Below are 14,580 nucleotides of genomic sequence, written 5' to 3' on the forward strand. Positions count from 1 at the left end.
GGGATGAATCAACTCTCTCCCCTGTAAACTGTCATGATTTTAAGACTAACTAAGCATGTTTTTTTAAAGTATTATTACTATTTTCTCATTTACAGCCACAGGTACTGACTGCAATTTTGGCTTATCAGTAGGGGTGTAAAATTCAGCAAAACCCCATGCCCTTTTCGGTATCCAGTTTTTGGCTGCCCTTGTTCAGTTTTTAAGGAACTTTCCAACTTTTTCATGCTTGAAAAATTATGTCCATTGGATCTAATGGGGAAACTTTAGAGCAGTGTTTCTCAGCCTGGGGGTCGGGACCCTTGGAGGGGTCACAAGGGGGTTTCAGAGGGGTCACCAAAGACCATCAGAAAACACATATTTCTGATGGTTTTAGGAACCCAAATTCCTCTAGTATTGGTCTTGGGGTTTCTGTGTGGGAAGTTTGGCCCAATTCTATCATTGGTGGGGTTCAAGGGGCTCTTTGATTGTAGGTGAACTGTAAATCCCAGCAACTACAACTCCAAAATGACAAGGTTTATATTCTCCAAACTCCATCAGTGTAGCCTGCTAAGTAAAAAAGCAAAGGAGGAGCAGCAACTTTCCTGATTAACGAGGCTGCTCTGCCCACATGCTGCCGCAGCCTCAGGTAGAATGCTGCTCAGCCCCATTGGTTCCCATTATTATTAATAATAACAACTTTATTTATACACTGCCACCATCTCCGTGTGGACACTCGGGGCAGCTTACAACTTGAATATGACAACAATATTATTAGCCCCCACAGATCTAGCTGCTGTGATCTGTTCCAGCTAAGGCTTAAGCTGCACTGTGCTAGGCTCGTTTTCATGCATTAGGCAACCAAATCCTCTGAATTATTTAAATCTGGTACACAAAAATGAAATCATGCATACCCCTAGTTATCAATGGACTGAATTCTATTAAAAAATCTGGGAAGTGTGGAGTATCATTGGATAATAACTAGCATTCTATTACAATCTCATCAGATGGGGGAAGAATCGGTGGCATGCTCCACTTCACCGCCCCTTTAAGCACGGAGCTCATTAGCTCCCATTACACAAAGTGCTATACTTCCAGTGAGAAGTGAAGCATGCCACAGTGGCATAAACATGAAAGACTTCCCATGTTGCCTTGGAGCAACAGGGAGAAGTCAGATGATTGATGCTTCCACTCAGGGGATCATCCTACGAGTACACCCTCCGACAGTAGTCACCAAATTTGCCACATTGTGTGGCGATTCCAACAGTCAGTGTGAAGAGGTCCTTAGTGACAATGAAGTCATAACTGAAAGTTACATCAACATAAGGCTTTTTTATTGTGACAGAAGAAGAATTCACTACCTTCCTTGTGCAACAATAAAAACCCCTGCAGGACTCACCTTCTGATTGCATCCTCTCATATCCATTTTGTGATTGGTAGAGAGTGAGGGGCATTGGAAAATTATCTGCCTATTTCCCTATCGCTAGATTTGACAAATGACAAAGATGTCCTCTGACATCTCTTGAAGTCCATTAGAGGTCCTATAGGATGCCACAGAGACATAATCATATACTTCTACAATTCCCCACTAGTCCTAAACTGATGCAGGAGAAAGGAAAGTTCTGTAGAAAGGAATAAGAGAGAAAGGTAGTTCTGTCATTATCTTACAAAATACACCCCAAAGCAAGATATTGGCCAACATGGCATGTTCCAAACAGTACCATGTTTTGTAATGGTCACAAAATGATGTCGCACATGTTGCTTTTTATGCTATCATTAGTATTGTTGTTGGTTTTTATCTTTTAATAGGAAATGGAAGAATTTGTCAAGAGTTCTGGAGAACATGGCATTGTGGTATTTTCTCTCGGTTCAATGATTAAAAACTTAACAGACGACAAGAGTAACATGGTTGCCCTGGCACTCAGCCAGCTTCCCCAGAAGGTCAGTTTGATGGATGTAAATTCATTTGTTTTAAAAAGTTTGTTATTATTTGCTGATAACACTTAGAAGACACTTAAGGTCTATCACTTGAGGGATTAGATCTTTTTTCCTTTCTTGTAAAAAGAGCTAGTGTTTTGGGGCCAACTGAATCTGGACCCAAAATACTACCTCTTAAGGTAGCCAACTTAACTTACATTTTCTGAAGTGCTGCTCAGCAAGACACTGGAAATGACATCTGTAGTTCTCCCTCAATTATAGGGCACATGGAGAGAAAATGTTGTAAGAGACCATGAAGAGTCTATCCAGCTATATGTTCTCAGTGTGCTCTATGACTGGGAGAGTGCAGCAGACATTTCCTAGCACCTTGATTTACAGCACCTGGGAAAACCTTCAGTTGGTACTAACTTGTGGGAAAGTTATTTTTTGGAGATGGCAATATCAAACATAACCATAATGTCAGAGCTCCATCTTCACAATTGTTTCTGATGCTGCATGATCTTGAGCAAGTTACCTTTATAGCACTGTAGCTGAACTCTAACCAGTAACCTATACTATCATATCCTCAGTGAATTAATGTTTAGGAATGGACATTGACATTTGAAAACAACCTTTTAAATAAAAGTGGAATTATGATTGTGTCGATGCATAATGGTTTTTGTTGTTGCCTTTCACTTTTATGGGGTTTGGGGAGCAGGACCCCAAGGAAACCTGAAAAACATAAATATCTCAAGACACCACCCCCAAACATATATAACACAAAAAGTACTGACTTGGTGTGGTAGCTGGGCCAATGTATGTTGCCTTGCTCACTCATTCACTTGCATGGGTGGGAAGGAGGAGGGAGTGACTGTTTTTAATCATGTTGAAGTTTTACTGCTCGGTTTAATGTTTTATCTGATTTGTGCTGTCGTGTCTGGGCATGGCCCCATGTAAGCCGCCCCGAGTCCCTCCGGGGAGATGGGGCGGGATATAAGAATAAAATTATTATTATTATTATTAATGATGGAGTTGAATACCCAAGAGAAAATTAAAAACAAACATGAGCAATATTTTGTTAATGGGTTTGTGTCCTTCTGCCTCCTGCAGCTAAAGTTAAATGGAGTTGTGTTTGTTTTGTTTTTGCTTTTTTCCTTTCTTGATGCCAAAACAATTGAGTCACCTGTGCCTTTTCTATGCATGGCTCTAAAATATGAACAATAATATAAATGACAGGAAGAAAATCAACTCATTGAAAATGTATTTTTGGAAAGGAGTTGTACAAATAATGGACTAAAAAGGCAAACAATGGGATCCAAGAGCAAATGATGCTTGAACTCTTCTTCAAAATGACTAAACTCAGGCTACATACTTTGGATGTACCATGACACCTAAATATATTTCTCCATGCCTTCAAAAGCAACCTCAGCTAAGGATAGCATGTCTCCTCAGAATGAATCCCTGGAGGAGATAATGGGCTGAGGAAAAAATAAATTGAAACTGAATTGAGACAAAAATAGAGGTGCTTGACATCAACAGTCCTAATCTGGAGATGGAGGTATGTCAACCAGTACTAAATGGGTTACACTCCCGTGAAAGACTGTGTCCGCAGCTTGGGAGTGCTCTTGGATCCGTCTCTCCAAATGTCAGCCCAGGTAGATGCGACAGTCAGAAGTGCTTACTACTATCTTTGGATGATACGCCAGCTGCACTCCTTCTTAGATTTTGAGGACCTGAAGATTGGTTGGACTTCTGCAATGTGCTTTACATTGGGCTACCTTTGTACTAAGTTTGAAAACTCTAGCTGGTTCAAAATACGGCAGCCAGATTGGTTATGGGAACATGCAGGAGTGAGCATATTAGATCTATCTTAAAGCCACTCCACTGGCTGCCAATTAGTTTTTGGGCAAAGTACAAGGTGTTGGTTTTGACCCTTAAAGCCCTATATGGTTTGGGCCCAGGTTACCTACAGGATCGCTATCTCCAGTACAATCTGCCCTGAACACTGGGGTCCTTTGGGGGGCAGCTACTCCAACCAGCCAGAACCTGACCAACAACCATCACCCAGAGGACCTTTTCATCCGCTGCCCTAAGACTGGGGAATGATCTGCTCAAAGAGTTCCGACAGCTAGATCAGCTGTTGGAATTTTAATACTAACTAAAGATCTATCTCTTCCAGCATTCTCTGTTTTGTGTATTTTAATATGTATTTTATAGAGATACATTTTAATATGCATTTTATAGAAATACATATGAATATGTATTTATAGAATTTTTACAATGTTTATCATGCTGTAACCCGCTTCAAGCCACAAGGAGAGGTGGGTAAGAAACAACAGCAACAGCAACAGCAACATGACAGGGAATAGTATTGAGGACAACAGCAAAAGAGGACTATATTCCAGGTGGATAGGCTGAATAAAGGAAGCCATGCTTCTGAATTTGCAAGACCTCTTTGAGTTGGTTAATAACAAAAAGTATCACTCATTCATAGGGTTGTAAATTGACTCTTTTGCATTGCCATTGGTGCCCATACTTTTAAAAAGGGATAGTTTTCTTTGCAAACTGTATTACAAGGAATCTTTTTCTCTTTCTTCAGGTTTTTTGGCGGTACCAAGGGAAAAGGCCAGAAACACTAGGAGCTAATACCAGACTTTATGACTGGATCCCACAAAATGATCTACTTGGTGAGAAATTTGGGTTTGTAGAACTGCTTAAGTAATTACTGGAAAATGTATCACTTCCATCCCTATGGTTGTCATGGGTAGTAAGGATGAATAGCTTTCACTATTTCTCATTTTTGTCCATCACATTCACTCTGTCTGGATTGGAGGTTGCTAGGCAAAGTGCCCCTTTGTGATGTCTCTGGGAAAGAAAGGTGTATAAGAGGAAGAGAGGAGGGAAGGAAAGGGCCACAAAGAGAGCCATGTTGCCATGGAGACATTGTGAGGCCCTCTTTGAGAAGGAAGAAAGGAAAGGAAGAAAATGAAGGAAAAGGAGAACGGAGAGGGAGAAAGACAAAGGAGGGAAGGAAATAAGGAAGAGAAAAGAAATGGGGAAAAGCATGAGGGAGGAAAAAGAGAAAGAAAGAATGAAAGCAAGGGGCAGCGTTGGAAACCTTGATGTTCGATTGAAAATTCTAAATATTTTGAAAGGATGGTGATAAGGGTATAACTAGTTATAAAGGACAGCTTAGACCTCAAGTGGAACTTTATTTCCCAGCGTAATAGTCACACTTTTCCCCCTTTGGGGAAAAAAGGGGGAGTGGGACTATTATGCAGTTGTATTATGTGATAAAAAGGCACCTGAAAGGGCCGTTTTCACTGCATAACAGTACCTTTGGGGGTACAGCTGTGCAGGCGGGTGAAGTCTCAAAGCCCGTCGCCTCCATTGCTCAGAAGAGAGGCTGGAGGGAGGGTGAACTTGCCTGCCTTTCCCTTCCAACCTAGAGGCTTCTGGGTGAACTCACCTGCCCTCAATCTTTCCCCACCAAGCTATGAAGACTTGCAAAGGTACTGTTATGCAGGGTGGAGAAGCACGCCTGCCAGCACCTCCCCTCTGCAGCTATGAGTCTTGCCTTGGCTGGTAGTCAAGGTAAGCTCCATAGCTCCTGTGGGACAGGTGTGCTGGTGGGTGAAGCCTCAGCTATCCAAGCACCTGCCGCCTTCGCTTATAGTCACAGCAATTATCTCAGACTATTATGCAAGGAAAACAAAATTATCAAAAAGGGCACCCTAAAAGGGGGATTGTGACTATTGTGTATGGGCGACTATCATGCAGTGAAATACGGTATTTGATAACCAGTAATTTCAAATATTTTTGACCTGGAAATTAAAACATGTCAGTATTTTTTCCTACTGTTGATTTGTGCTCATCTTACACCATATTTCCATTTCTGGAAACATGAATATTTAGAGTACATGACAATCTTCAGGAATCAAATCTTCAGGAGTAGAAATACTTTAGTAAATACAGTAGAGTCTCACTTATCCAACATAAATGGGCCAGCATAATGTTGGATAATAAGGAGGCATTAAGGAAAAGCTTATTAAACATCAAATTAGGTTATGATTTAACAAATTAAGCACCAAAACATCGTGTTATACAACAAATTTGACAGAAAAAGTAGTTCAATACGCAGTAATGCTATTAGTAATTACTGTATTTACGAATTTAGCACCAAAATATCACGATGTATTGAAAACATTGACTACAAAAATGCGTTGGATAATCCAGAACGTTGGATAAGCGAGTGTTGGATAAGTGAGACTCTACTGTAGTTGCAATAACAAATTTTTATCACCCTTCTCATGTATTACACATTTATTTTCATATTTCCATTCCAGGACATCCCAAGACAAAAGCCTTTATCACTCATGGTGGAACAAATGGGATTTATGAAGCTATTTACCATGGGATTCCCATGGTAGGAACTCCCATGTTTGGAGACCAGCCTGATAACATTGCTCACATGCGTGCAAAGGGAATGGCTGTAGAGCTGAATATCCACACAATGACAGCACAAGATTTAGTGGATGCTGTTAATACCGTTATTCATAATGCAACGTAAGTTTAATGGAAATTCTCCGAAAGAGAAATCTTATAGGAAATATTTGGGGGAAAGTATTTTGCCCGTGTATTTTGGAGAAGAAAAATGTGGACTCCATATCGAGGTTCTTTGATCTGCCTCTTTTACATCTTCTTTTATTTGCTCTTGTGAATGTCCTCTCTGATTACCAAGTATCCACTTCTATCCCGTCAAATATTTATCTTATCGCCATAAGGACATTTAAAGCTAGCATCATTCCACTTTGCATCTCAGACTGAACCTTGTGGACCGAAATCTTGTTTCGGTTTCTGAACTAAAAAGAATTCTGAAATTGTGTCGTTTCTTTATTGGGTAGTTTAAAAAAATTGTCACATTCACATTCTGGTGTTCACAACAAAGTACTGAATGTCAAATTAAGCTACAGCCAACTCATTTGTCTGGCCCTCTAGATCAGTGGTTCTCAACCTGTGGGTCCCCAGATGTTTTTGCCTTCAACTCCTAACAGCTGGTAAACTTACTGGGGTTTCTGGGAGCTGTAGGCTAAAACACCTGGAGACCCTCAGGTTGGGAACCACTGCTCTAGATGTTTCTGAACTATTCTTCCATCAACACTCAGCATGAATGATAGTGAGATGTTGACTAGAAATTGGAGACCAATATTTGGAGGTACTGTACTTACAGAAAAATATAACATTTATATAAAAGTGTAACAATATATTCATGAAAATGAGAAAAAATGCCAAGTATCAAAGTGAAACCATAGAACATAGGTGCTTTGTGTTGTGGTAATCTCTGAGCGGTTAGACTCAATTTAACCCTCTCTGGGGGAGATTCCACCAAAATCAGCAGAGTAGCAAAAGCAAAGCTTTCAAATGCAACAGTTACTTACACTGGCGAGCAAGAGAAGCCTTTTTAGGATTGCAATGGACTGCAGAGTCTCAATAAAAGTTCAAAAAGTATTTATTCAGGTAAAAGGAACTCCATTGTAGATAGAAAGCCTTGGGAGCTGTCTAGATTACTATAGACTGGATTCTAAGGAAAAATAAGTAAGGAAAAATAACAAACATCTACATAGTTACATCTTGCCAGGAGAGATGGCAAGATGCTGCTTGTTAGTTTGAAGAACAAAGGGAGAAGAGAGAGAACCAAAATGGTTCCAACCTCATGGTCCAGTTTATTGGGGCCATAAAAGACACTCTGACCAATTGGAAGTTAGTGTCCCTAAAGATTCACATTTCTACCAACTTCAAAGTAAGGGACGTGACGTAAACAGGATAGAGTGAAACACAGTAAAGCCTGTCTAGGCATGCTTTGGAAACAGGGAAAGGATTCCCTCAATCTAACTCTATCATCTATCTAACTACATTTGGACTTGAGTAGTCCAGGATGATTTCCCAACAATCCCCTTCTTCAGCCTGGGCTGCTCATGTCCATCAGGTTCAACATCTTCTTCAACTTATCATGAGCATGTCTAGGCAGGGGTTTTGTCAGAATGTCGGCAATCATGTCTTCAGATCTGCAAAACTCCAACCTCATAAATCCTTCTTCGTGTGCATTCTTCACGATGTGGTATCTTGTGTCAATGTGCTTGAGCAATGCACTGATCTTCTCTGTTTGAGTATACTTCAGACAACCTTGATTGTCCTCAAAAACTTGTATTGGTGTTGGTTCTTCGATTCCAAAATCAAATAACATCATATGTAGCCATTTCAATTGTTTGCACGCTTCTGATGCGGAAACATATTCTGCTTCTGTTGAAGATGAAGCTACTACTTTTTGTTTCTGTGTTGTCCAGTCTATCAGTGCATCTCCGTAGAAGAATAGATAGCCGCTGGTAGACTTGCGATCTGTAATATCATTGGCCCAGTCAGCATCCACATACCCTGTCAGTGTAGGGTTGCTGGTGGCTTGTAGTCTCAATTTGAAGTTCAGTGTGCCTTTTAGGTATCTAGCAGCTCTTTTGATTGCAATTAAGTCATATTTGGTTGGTTTACTAGTCTTCCTGCATAGTATCCCAACCGCTGCTGAAATATCTGGTCTTGTGATTCGAGAGATGTACAACATTTTCCCAATTGCCTCTCGATACAAGGTGTTGTCACTCAATGGTTCACTTTCTGAAGTGTTTTTCCAATAGTTCACTTCCATGGGTGTAGTCACTGTATTTGCTTCTAAGAGTCCAAGATGTTTTAGCAAGTCAATAATCTTTTGTCTCTGATTCAGGAGAAAGCTCCCATCTTCTTCTCTTTCAACCTGTATTCCCAAATAATGACTCAAATTGCCAAGTTGTTTGATTTCAACGGTACGGCTCAAATGTTGTACAAGATCATCAAAGTCAGATTTCTGTTGAAAGCAACACACTATGTCATCTACATAGGCTAGAACATATGTCCATCTGTTGTTTTTGAATCTAGAATAAAGGCAAGGATCAGCTTTCCCTTGTGCAAACCCCTTCTCAATTAACATTTGATTTAATTTCTGATTCCAGCATTTTGCTGCTTGTTTTAAACCATAGAGAGATCGTTGCAATTTGCATACATATCCTTTGTGTGCCTTGTCTTCAAATCCAGGTGGTTGTTGCATAAATATCTCTTCTTCTAATTCGCCATGAAGAAAAGCTGTAGCAACGTCAAGGTGTTCAACATTCATTTTTCTAGAGGCTGCAATTGCAAGCAATGTCCTCAAGGTGGTGTGTTTTACAACAGGTGCAAAAACTTCATCATAATCCTCTCCATATTGTTGTGAGTAGCCCTTAGCTACAAGTCTGGCTTTGTATCGCTGTATCTGTCCATTTTCATCACGTTTCAGTTTGAAAATCCATTTACAGCCAACTACATTCCTATTTTCTGGTGGTGGTACAAGTGTCCATGTCTTGTTTTTATGTAATGACTCTATTTCATCTGATGCAGCAGTAAGCCATTTTTCTTTTTCATCCTCTGGAAACTTCAGCATCTGATTCCAGGATGATGGTTCCTGTAGTTCAGCTTCATTGGTAAGATAAGCAAATCTCTGGGGAGGGACCCCACAATTTGTCCTTTGAGATCTGCGTGGTAATTGCTCATTTTGTCCATCGGGTGTCTCTGCACTTTCATCTGGTCCTTGAGGGTGCCATTGATGTTCCTCTGCCATGCCACTATGTGGGTCAATCCTTTCATCGGGTCCTTCGACCTCAGATGTCAGGGTCTCTCCACTGGGTGGCGTTGGCTCATTTCTTTGATCAGCCCTTCTGACCAGCGATGGCAGGACTTTTCCAGCAGATGGCGCAATTGGCTCATTTCCACTCTGCAGACCGCATGTTAAGTCATCAGAGTCATTTCTTAACAAAGGCTCATCAACAGGAGGCTGTAAATTTCTTCCAACTCTTTCATCTATGTAAACCGTCTTTCCTACAAAAATTATATTCTTTTCTGGATCATAAAGTCGGTAAGATTTATGTTCATCAGAATAACCAACCAGTAGGCATTCTTTAGAGCTGCAATCAAACTTCCCATTTCGCTTTTCTCTTGGGATGTACACATAGGCTTTGGATCCAAACACACGCAAATGCTTTACACTTGGAGAATGACCAAACCACAATTCATATGGGGTTACATGACTTTTTGCATTGGGCATTCTATTTTGCAAATAACAAGCAGTATTAATGGCCTCAGCCCAGAATTTACGCTGAATTCCTGCATGATAAATCATGGATTTTGCCATTATAATCAAACTTCTATTCTTTCTTTCTGCAATGCCATTCTGATGTGGAAAATAGGGAAGAGAATATTGGCGTCTAATCCCATATTTCCTCAATAGATCATCCACTGCTTTATTGCAAAATTCTCCTCCGTTGTCTGTCCTCAGAATTTCTGGCATCCTTTGAAATTGATTCTCAACCATGGCCAAATATTCCTTTAATTTGTTAAATAATTCGTTTTTGTGCTTCATGAAATACACTTTGGTATATCCAGAAAACGAATCTTTGAAAACCACAAAGTACAAAGACCCCCCCAATGATGTAGACATGGGGCCACATACATCACTGGATATGACCTGCAGAGGGCGTTGCGCTTCAAACTCTTTGTCTTTTGGAACATTTGGAGCACATGCCTTGGCCTTTATACAAGTTTCACATATCTCCTTACAACATGAATTTACTTCCATATCTCTACATACTTCTTTTGCATTCCAGACATATTTCTCATTTGCATGACCAAATCTTTCATGCCATAAACGAGCACAATTTCGTTTCTCACATTCTGGTAAGGCTAATCCTGAAAACTTTGGCTCAAACATAACTTTGAATATCCCATGAGATTCTTCAGCCTTTAAAACAAGTTTTCCATCTTTCAGCACTTTACATAGTCCATTCTCAAAAACAATTTTACATCCATGACGCATCAGCTTTGCCACAGAAATCAAATTAGTTCCAATGTCTTTACTGTAGTAAACATTGCTGAGAGTTAGATTGATCCCAGAGTCTGCACATGCAAGATTCACTTTGCCTAGCCCTGTACAATTAACTTTTTGACATCCAATTCCTTTCACAGTAGATTTTTCTTTCTCGATTTCAATAAAATAATCCAAATGACAAAAATAATGGTCCGTCGCTCCAGAATCTAATAAGATATCTTTTTCATTAACAAGCTTATTGGTCACATGTAATGCAAGACTTCCAAAGAAATCATTAATTCCTTCTGACTCAGCTGTGTCACTTGGTAACACCAAATTTGCATGCTTTGCAGAGGTGTGCTGACCTAATCTCTCATTTGCATTTTCACTGGCAAAGGACTGGCTTTGTCTTCTGACCTGGGTATTGAAAACCCTAGGCTTTGATCCTTGACTCCTGCTGTGAGAAGCTGTAGAACTAGTTTGATTGTTTTTAGCAAACCAGCAGTCCCTTTGCAAATGTCCTGCCTTTTGGCAGAGATTACAAATCACTTTATTCTTGAGTTTAAATTTGTGCCCAGCTTTCAGAGCCATGCTTTTTGACTGAGATTCAGATTGCATATTATTTTTGGAATCAGATCCATTTCTTTCGAGATATTCCGATTTCAACTCAGCCGTGATAGATTTAAGAGTAAGCTCTTCACTTTCAAGTCTGTGTGTATTACGTAAAATTGTAATAATACTTTTGTAAGATGGATGGATCCCACATGCAACTAATCCTATGCACATTCTCTCAGTAATTGGTTCTCCGCTAGATCTCAATTGATCAACTAGAGATCTTATCTGTTGCAGGTAATCATTCAAATCATCTTCTGAATGCATTTTTGAATTAAAGAGTCTTTTATATGCCAATATAATATCTGCCTCCGACCCTTTACTGTAATTAGTCTGCAAATAGTCCATCATCTCTTTTGCATTAGAAGCATCTCTTACAAATTGAAAAACTCTCTCTGATAGGGAATTTATTATTATGCATCTCACCAAACGATCATCTTCCCGCCACGTCTGGATAGCCTCCTCCCCGGCTCCTTCTGGTGGCCCGCCTTCTTGCAGCACTTTTAGTTGTGCTGGTTTGAGCATGGTTTCCAGTCTTCTTTTCCAGTTCAGGTAGTTCTCTCCATTATCCTGCAGCTTGGGTAGGCTCCAAGAGGTTTCTTTGTTTTGCTCCATCCTTTCAATTTCCAAAAAAATTAAAAATCTCCAAAAAAATCAAAATATTTGGAATAATCCAGAAAAATCAAAAAATTAAAAATCTTGAAATTAAGTCTCAAATCTTTTGAGAACTTTCCTCTGCTCCTTATTTCAATTCAATCCTTTTAAAAAACAGGCTATTTCCCTTTTGCTCAGCTTGCAGTGTCTGGGCCCATAACCCTTTGTTGTGGTAATCTCTGAGCGGTTAGACTCAATTTAACCCTCTCTGGGGGAGATTCCACCAAAATCAGCAGAGTAGCAAAAGCAAAGCTTTCAAATGCAACAGTTACTTACACTGGCGAGCAAGAGAAGCCTTTTTAGGATTGCAATGGACTGCAGAGTCTCAATAAAAGTTCAAAAAGTATTTATTCAGGTAAAAGGAACTCCATTGTAGATAGAAAGCCTTGGGAGCTGTCTAGATTACTATAGACTGGATTCTAAGGAAAAATAAGTAAGGAAAAATAACAAACATCTACATAGTTACATCTTGCCAGGAGAGATGGCAAGATGCTGCTTGTTAGTTTGAAGAACAAAGGGAGAAGAGAGAGAACCAAAATGGTTCCAACCTCATGGTCCAGTTTATTGGGGCCATAAAAGACACTCTGACCAATTGGAAGTTAGTGTCCCTAAAGATTCACATTTCTACCAACTTCAAAGTAAGGGACGTGACGTAAACAGGATAGAGTGAAACACAGTAAAGCCTGTCTAGGCATGCTTTGGAAACAGGGAAAGGATTCCCTCAATCTAACTCTATCATCTATCTAACTACATTTGGACTTGAGTAGTCCAGGATGATTTCCCAACACTTTGAATGCAATTTCCTGCTTCTTGGTAGGGGATTGGACTGAATGGCCCATGAGATCTCTTCCAACCCTATGATTCAATGATTCTATGAACTGTACAATTTACTTAATTTCACTTCATTTAAAATGTTTGTGCAATTTTTCGCAAATATTTCGCAAAATAGTAAATAGCTTTCAGTTAAGCAGCTGTTCCACAGAAACTAAGACAATAAGGATGTTAATGAGAACTGGTGGGTCATCTTTTCTCCTGATTCCATTACTGTTTGTTGTTCTTTCTTCCTCAACCCTATAGATATAAGGAAAATGCAGTACGTCTGTCGAAGATTCATCATGATCAACCTATGAAGCCTCTAGACCGAGCTGTCTTCTGGATTGAGTTTGTCATGCGCCACAAAGGTGCCAAGCATTTGAGAGTAGCTGCCCATGACTTGACCTGGTACCAGTATCACTGCCTTGATGTCATTGCCTTTTTGATCAGTTGTGTGGCACTTTTCATGTTCATCATTGTAAAATGCTGCACGTTTTGCTGTCGGAAATGTGGCATCACACGGAAAACAAAACTGGAATAGTTTCTGTTCAGCACACAGCCATCATGTGACTTGTATAATCTAACATGCTCAAACTTGGTATGTTAAACCCTATAGTTATTTACCATCACATTCAGCCTGATTGGATGTAGAAACACATATATCCTGGCTAGATTCTGACAGCATAGATTTGTAGGTATGAATGATATTTATATATAACTTTTAGGTTTTTTTTAAAATGAAAGCTGTTACGCAGCCGGAGATTGCTATTGTAGTGTATTAACAACTAGAGGGGTCAGAATTGATCCATCCCATAAAATCAAAGAATATACATTGGTTTTAAAAATACTGCTAGAATAGGAGCTTTGGCATGCTATGTCTTTGTTCAAGTGGTAGAAAATGTTTTTGAAATACAAGGAACAGAGGTGCATACTATACACACACACTGCATATATTGTTGGAAATAGCAACTTCTCAAGCCTCCACTAGTAATTTGTATACTATTCTGTTTGTTTACTGTATTGTATATGCATGGTTCGATATGCAGCTTTCCCGTTTCTTAAGGTTGTGGGAGGGGCTGCAGACCACATGATAAGATCTCAGACTGCATTTTATAACTCAAACATGCTTTAGACTACAGACTTCATTAGAGCATGAGAACTAAGAGGTGCCTTAGATTTCATTAGAGCACTAACACAGAGATGCTTTTGACTTCAGACTGCATGGAGTGCAGGTTCCATAAGACACCATGAGACTATGCACTGTTAAGACTGTAAGAAAGACACCCTGTGTTATCTGCACAGATAGACTTCAAACCTGTATGTAATTGGATTGACAAGTTATGTAACTGTATGTTGAATACATGAAAGTTGTGAGTAAACCAGAATATGTTACTTTAAACGAAGTCTACTTTGTTTATCTCTTGAGCATGATATAGAAACAAGATATGCTTTTGGGCAGTGAAAGAACTGCTGTTTTTGTGCATTGGCATAATCTCTGTTCCTAACAGATCAGAGACAACTAGGTTATCAGTCTTACAGCTGAAAGCCAAATTGCCTTGCATAAGTACGTGAGTATATATACCACTGAAGATTTTACTCAAATGAGACCCAACTTGCGTGATTGTCTTCTATGTCAACTTTGAAGCGACATCTTTCTTCCCAGTATTCTTGGAGCGACCCAAAAAGGCAAG

At 39.7% G+C, this 14,580-nt stretch overlaps 1 protein-coding gene across 5 annotated transcripts in view; it reads left to right on the top strand.

Moving 5' to 3' along the window:
• LOC100566109 (UDP-glucuronosyltransferase 2A1) overlaps positions 1 to 14,288 on the top strand; it is a 39,222-nt gene extending 24,934 nt beyond the window's left edge. For all 5 annotated transcript variants that reach the window (XM_008113052.3, XM_008113054.3, XM_008113053.3 and 2 more), the window contains exons 3-6: positions 1,786 to 1,917; positions 4,493 to 4,580; positions 6,240 to 6,459; positions 13,154 to 14,288. In XM_008113052.3, the coding sequence (XP_008111259.2) occupies positions 1,786 to 1,917; positions 4,493 to 4,580; positions 6,240 to 6,459; positions 13,154 to 13,430 (717 nt within the window). In that variant the 3' untranslated portion in view covers positions 13,431 to 14,288. The remainder of the gene's footprint in view (positions 1 to 1,785; positions 1,918 to 4,492; positions 4,581 to 6,239; positions 6,460 to 13,153) is intronic.
• The last annotated feature ends 292 nt before the right edge of the window (positions 14,289 to 14,580 follow it).

This window comes from Anolis carolinensis, chromosome 6 (genome assembly GCF_035594765.1).
Source record: "Anolis carolinensis isolate JA03-04 chromosome 6, rAnoCar3.1.pri, whole genome shotgun sequence".
In the NCBI taxonomy this organism is placed as follows: Eukaryota; Metazoa; Chordata; class Lepidosauria; order Squamata; family Dactyloidae; genus Anolis; species Anolis carolinensis.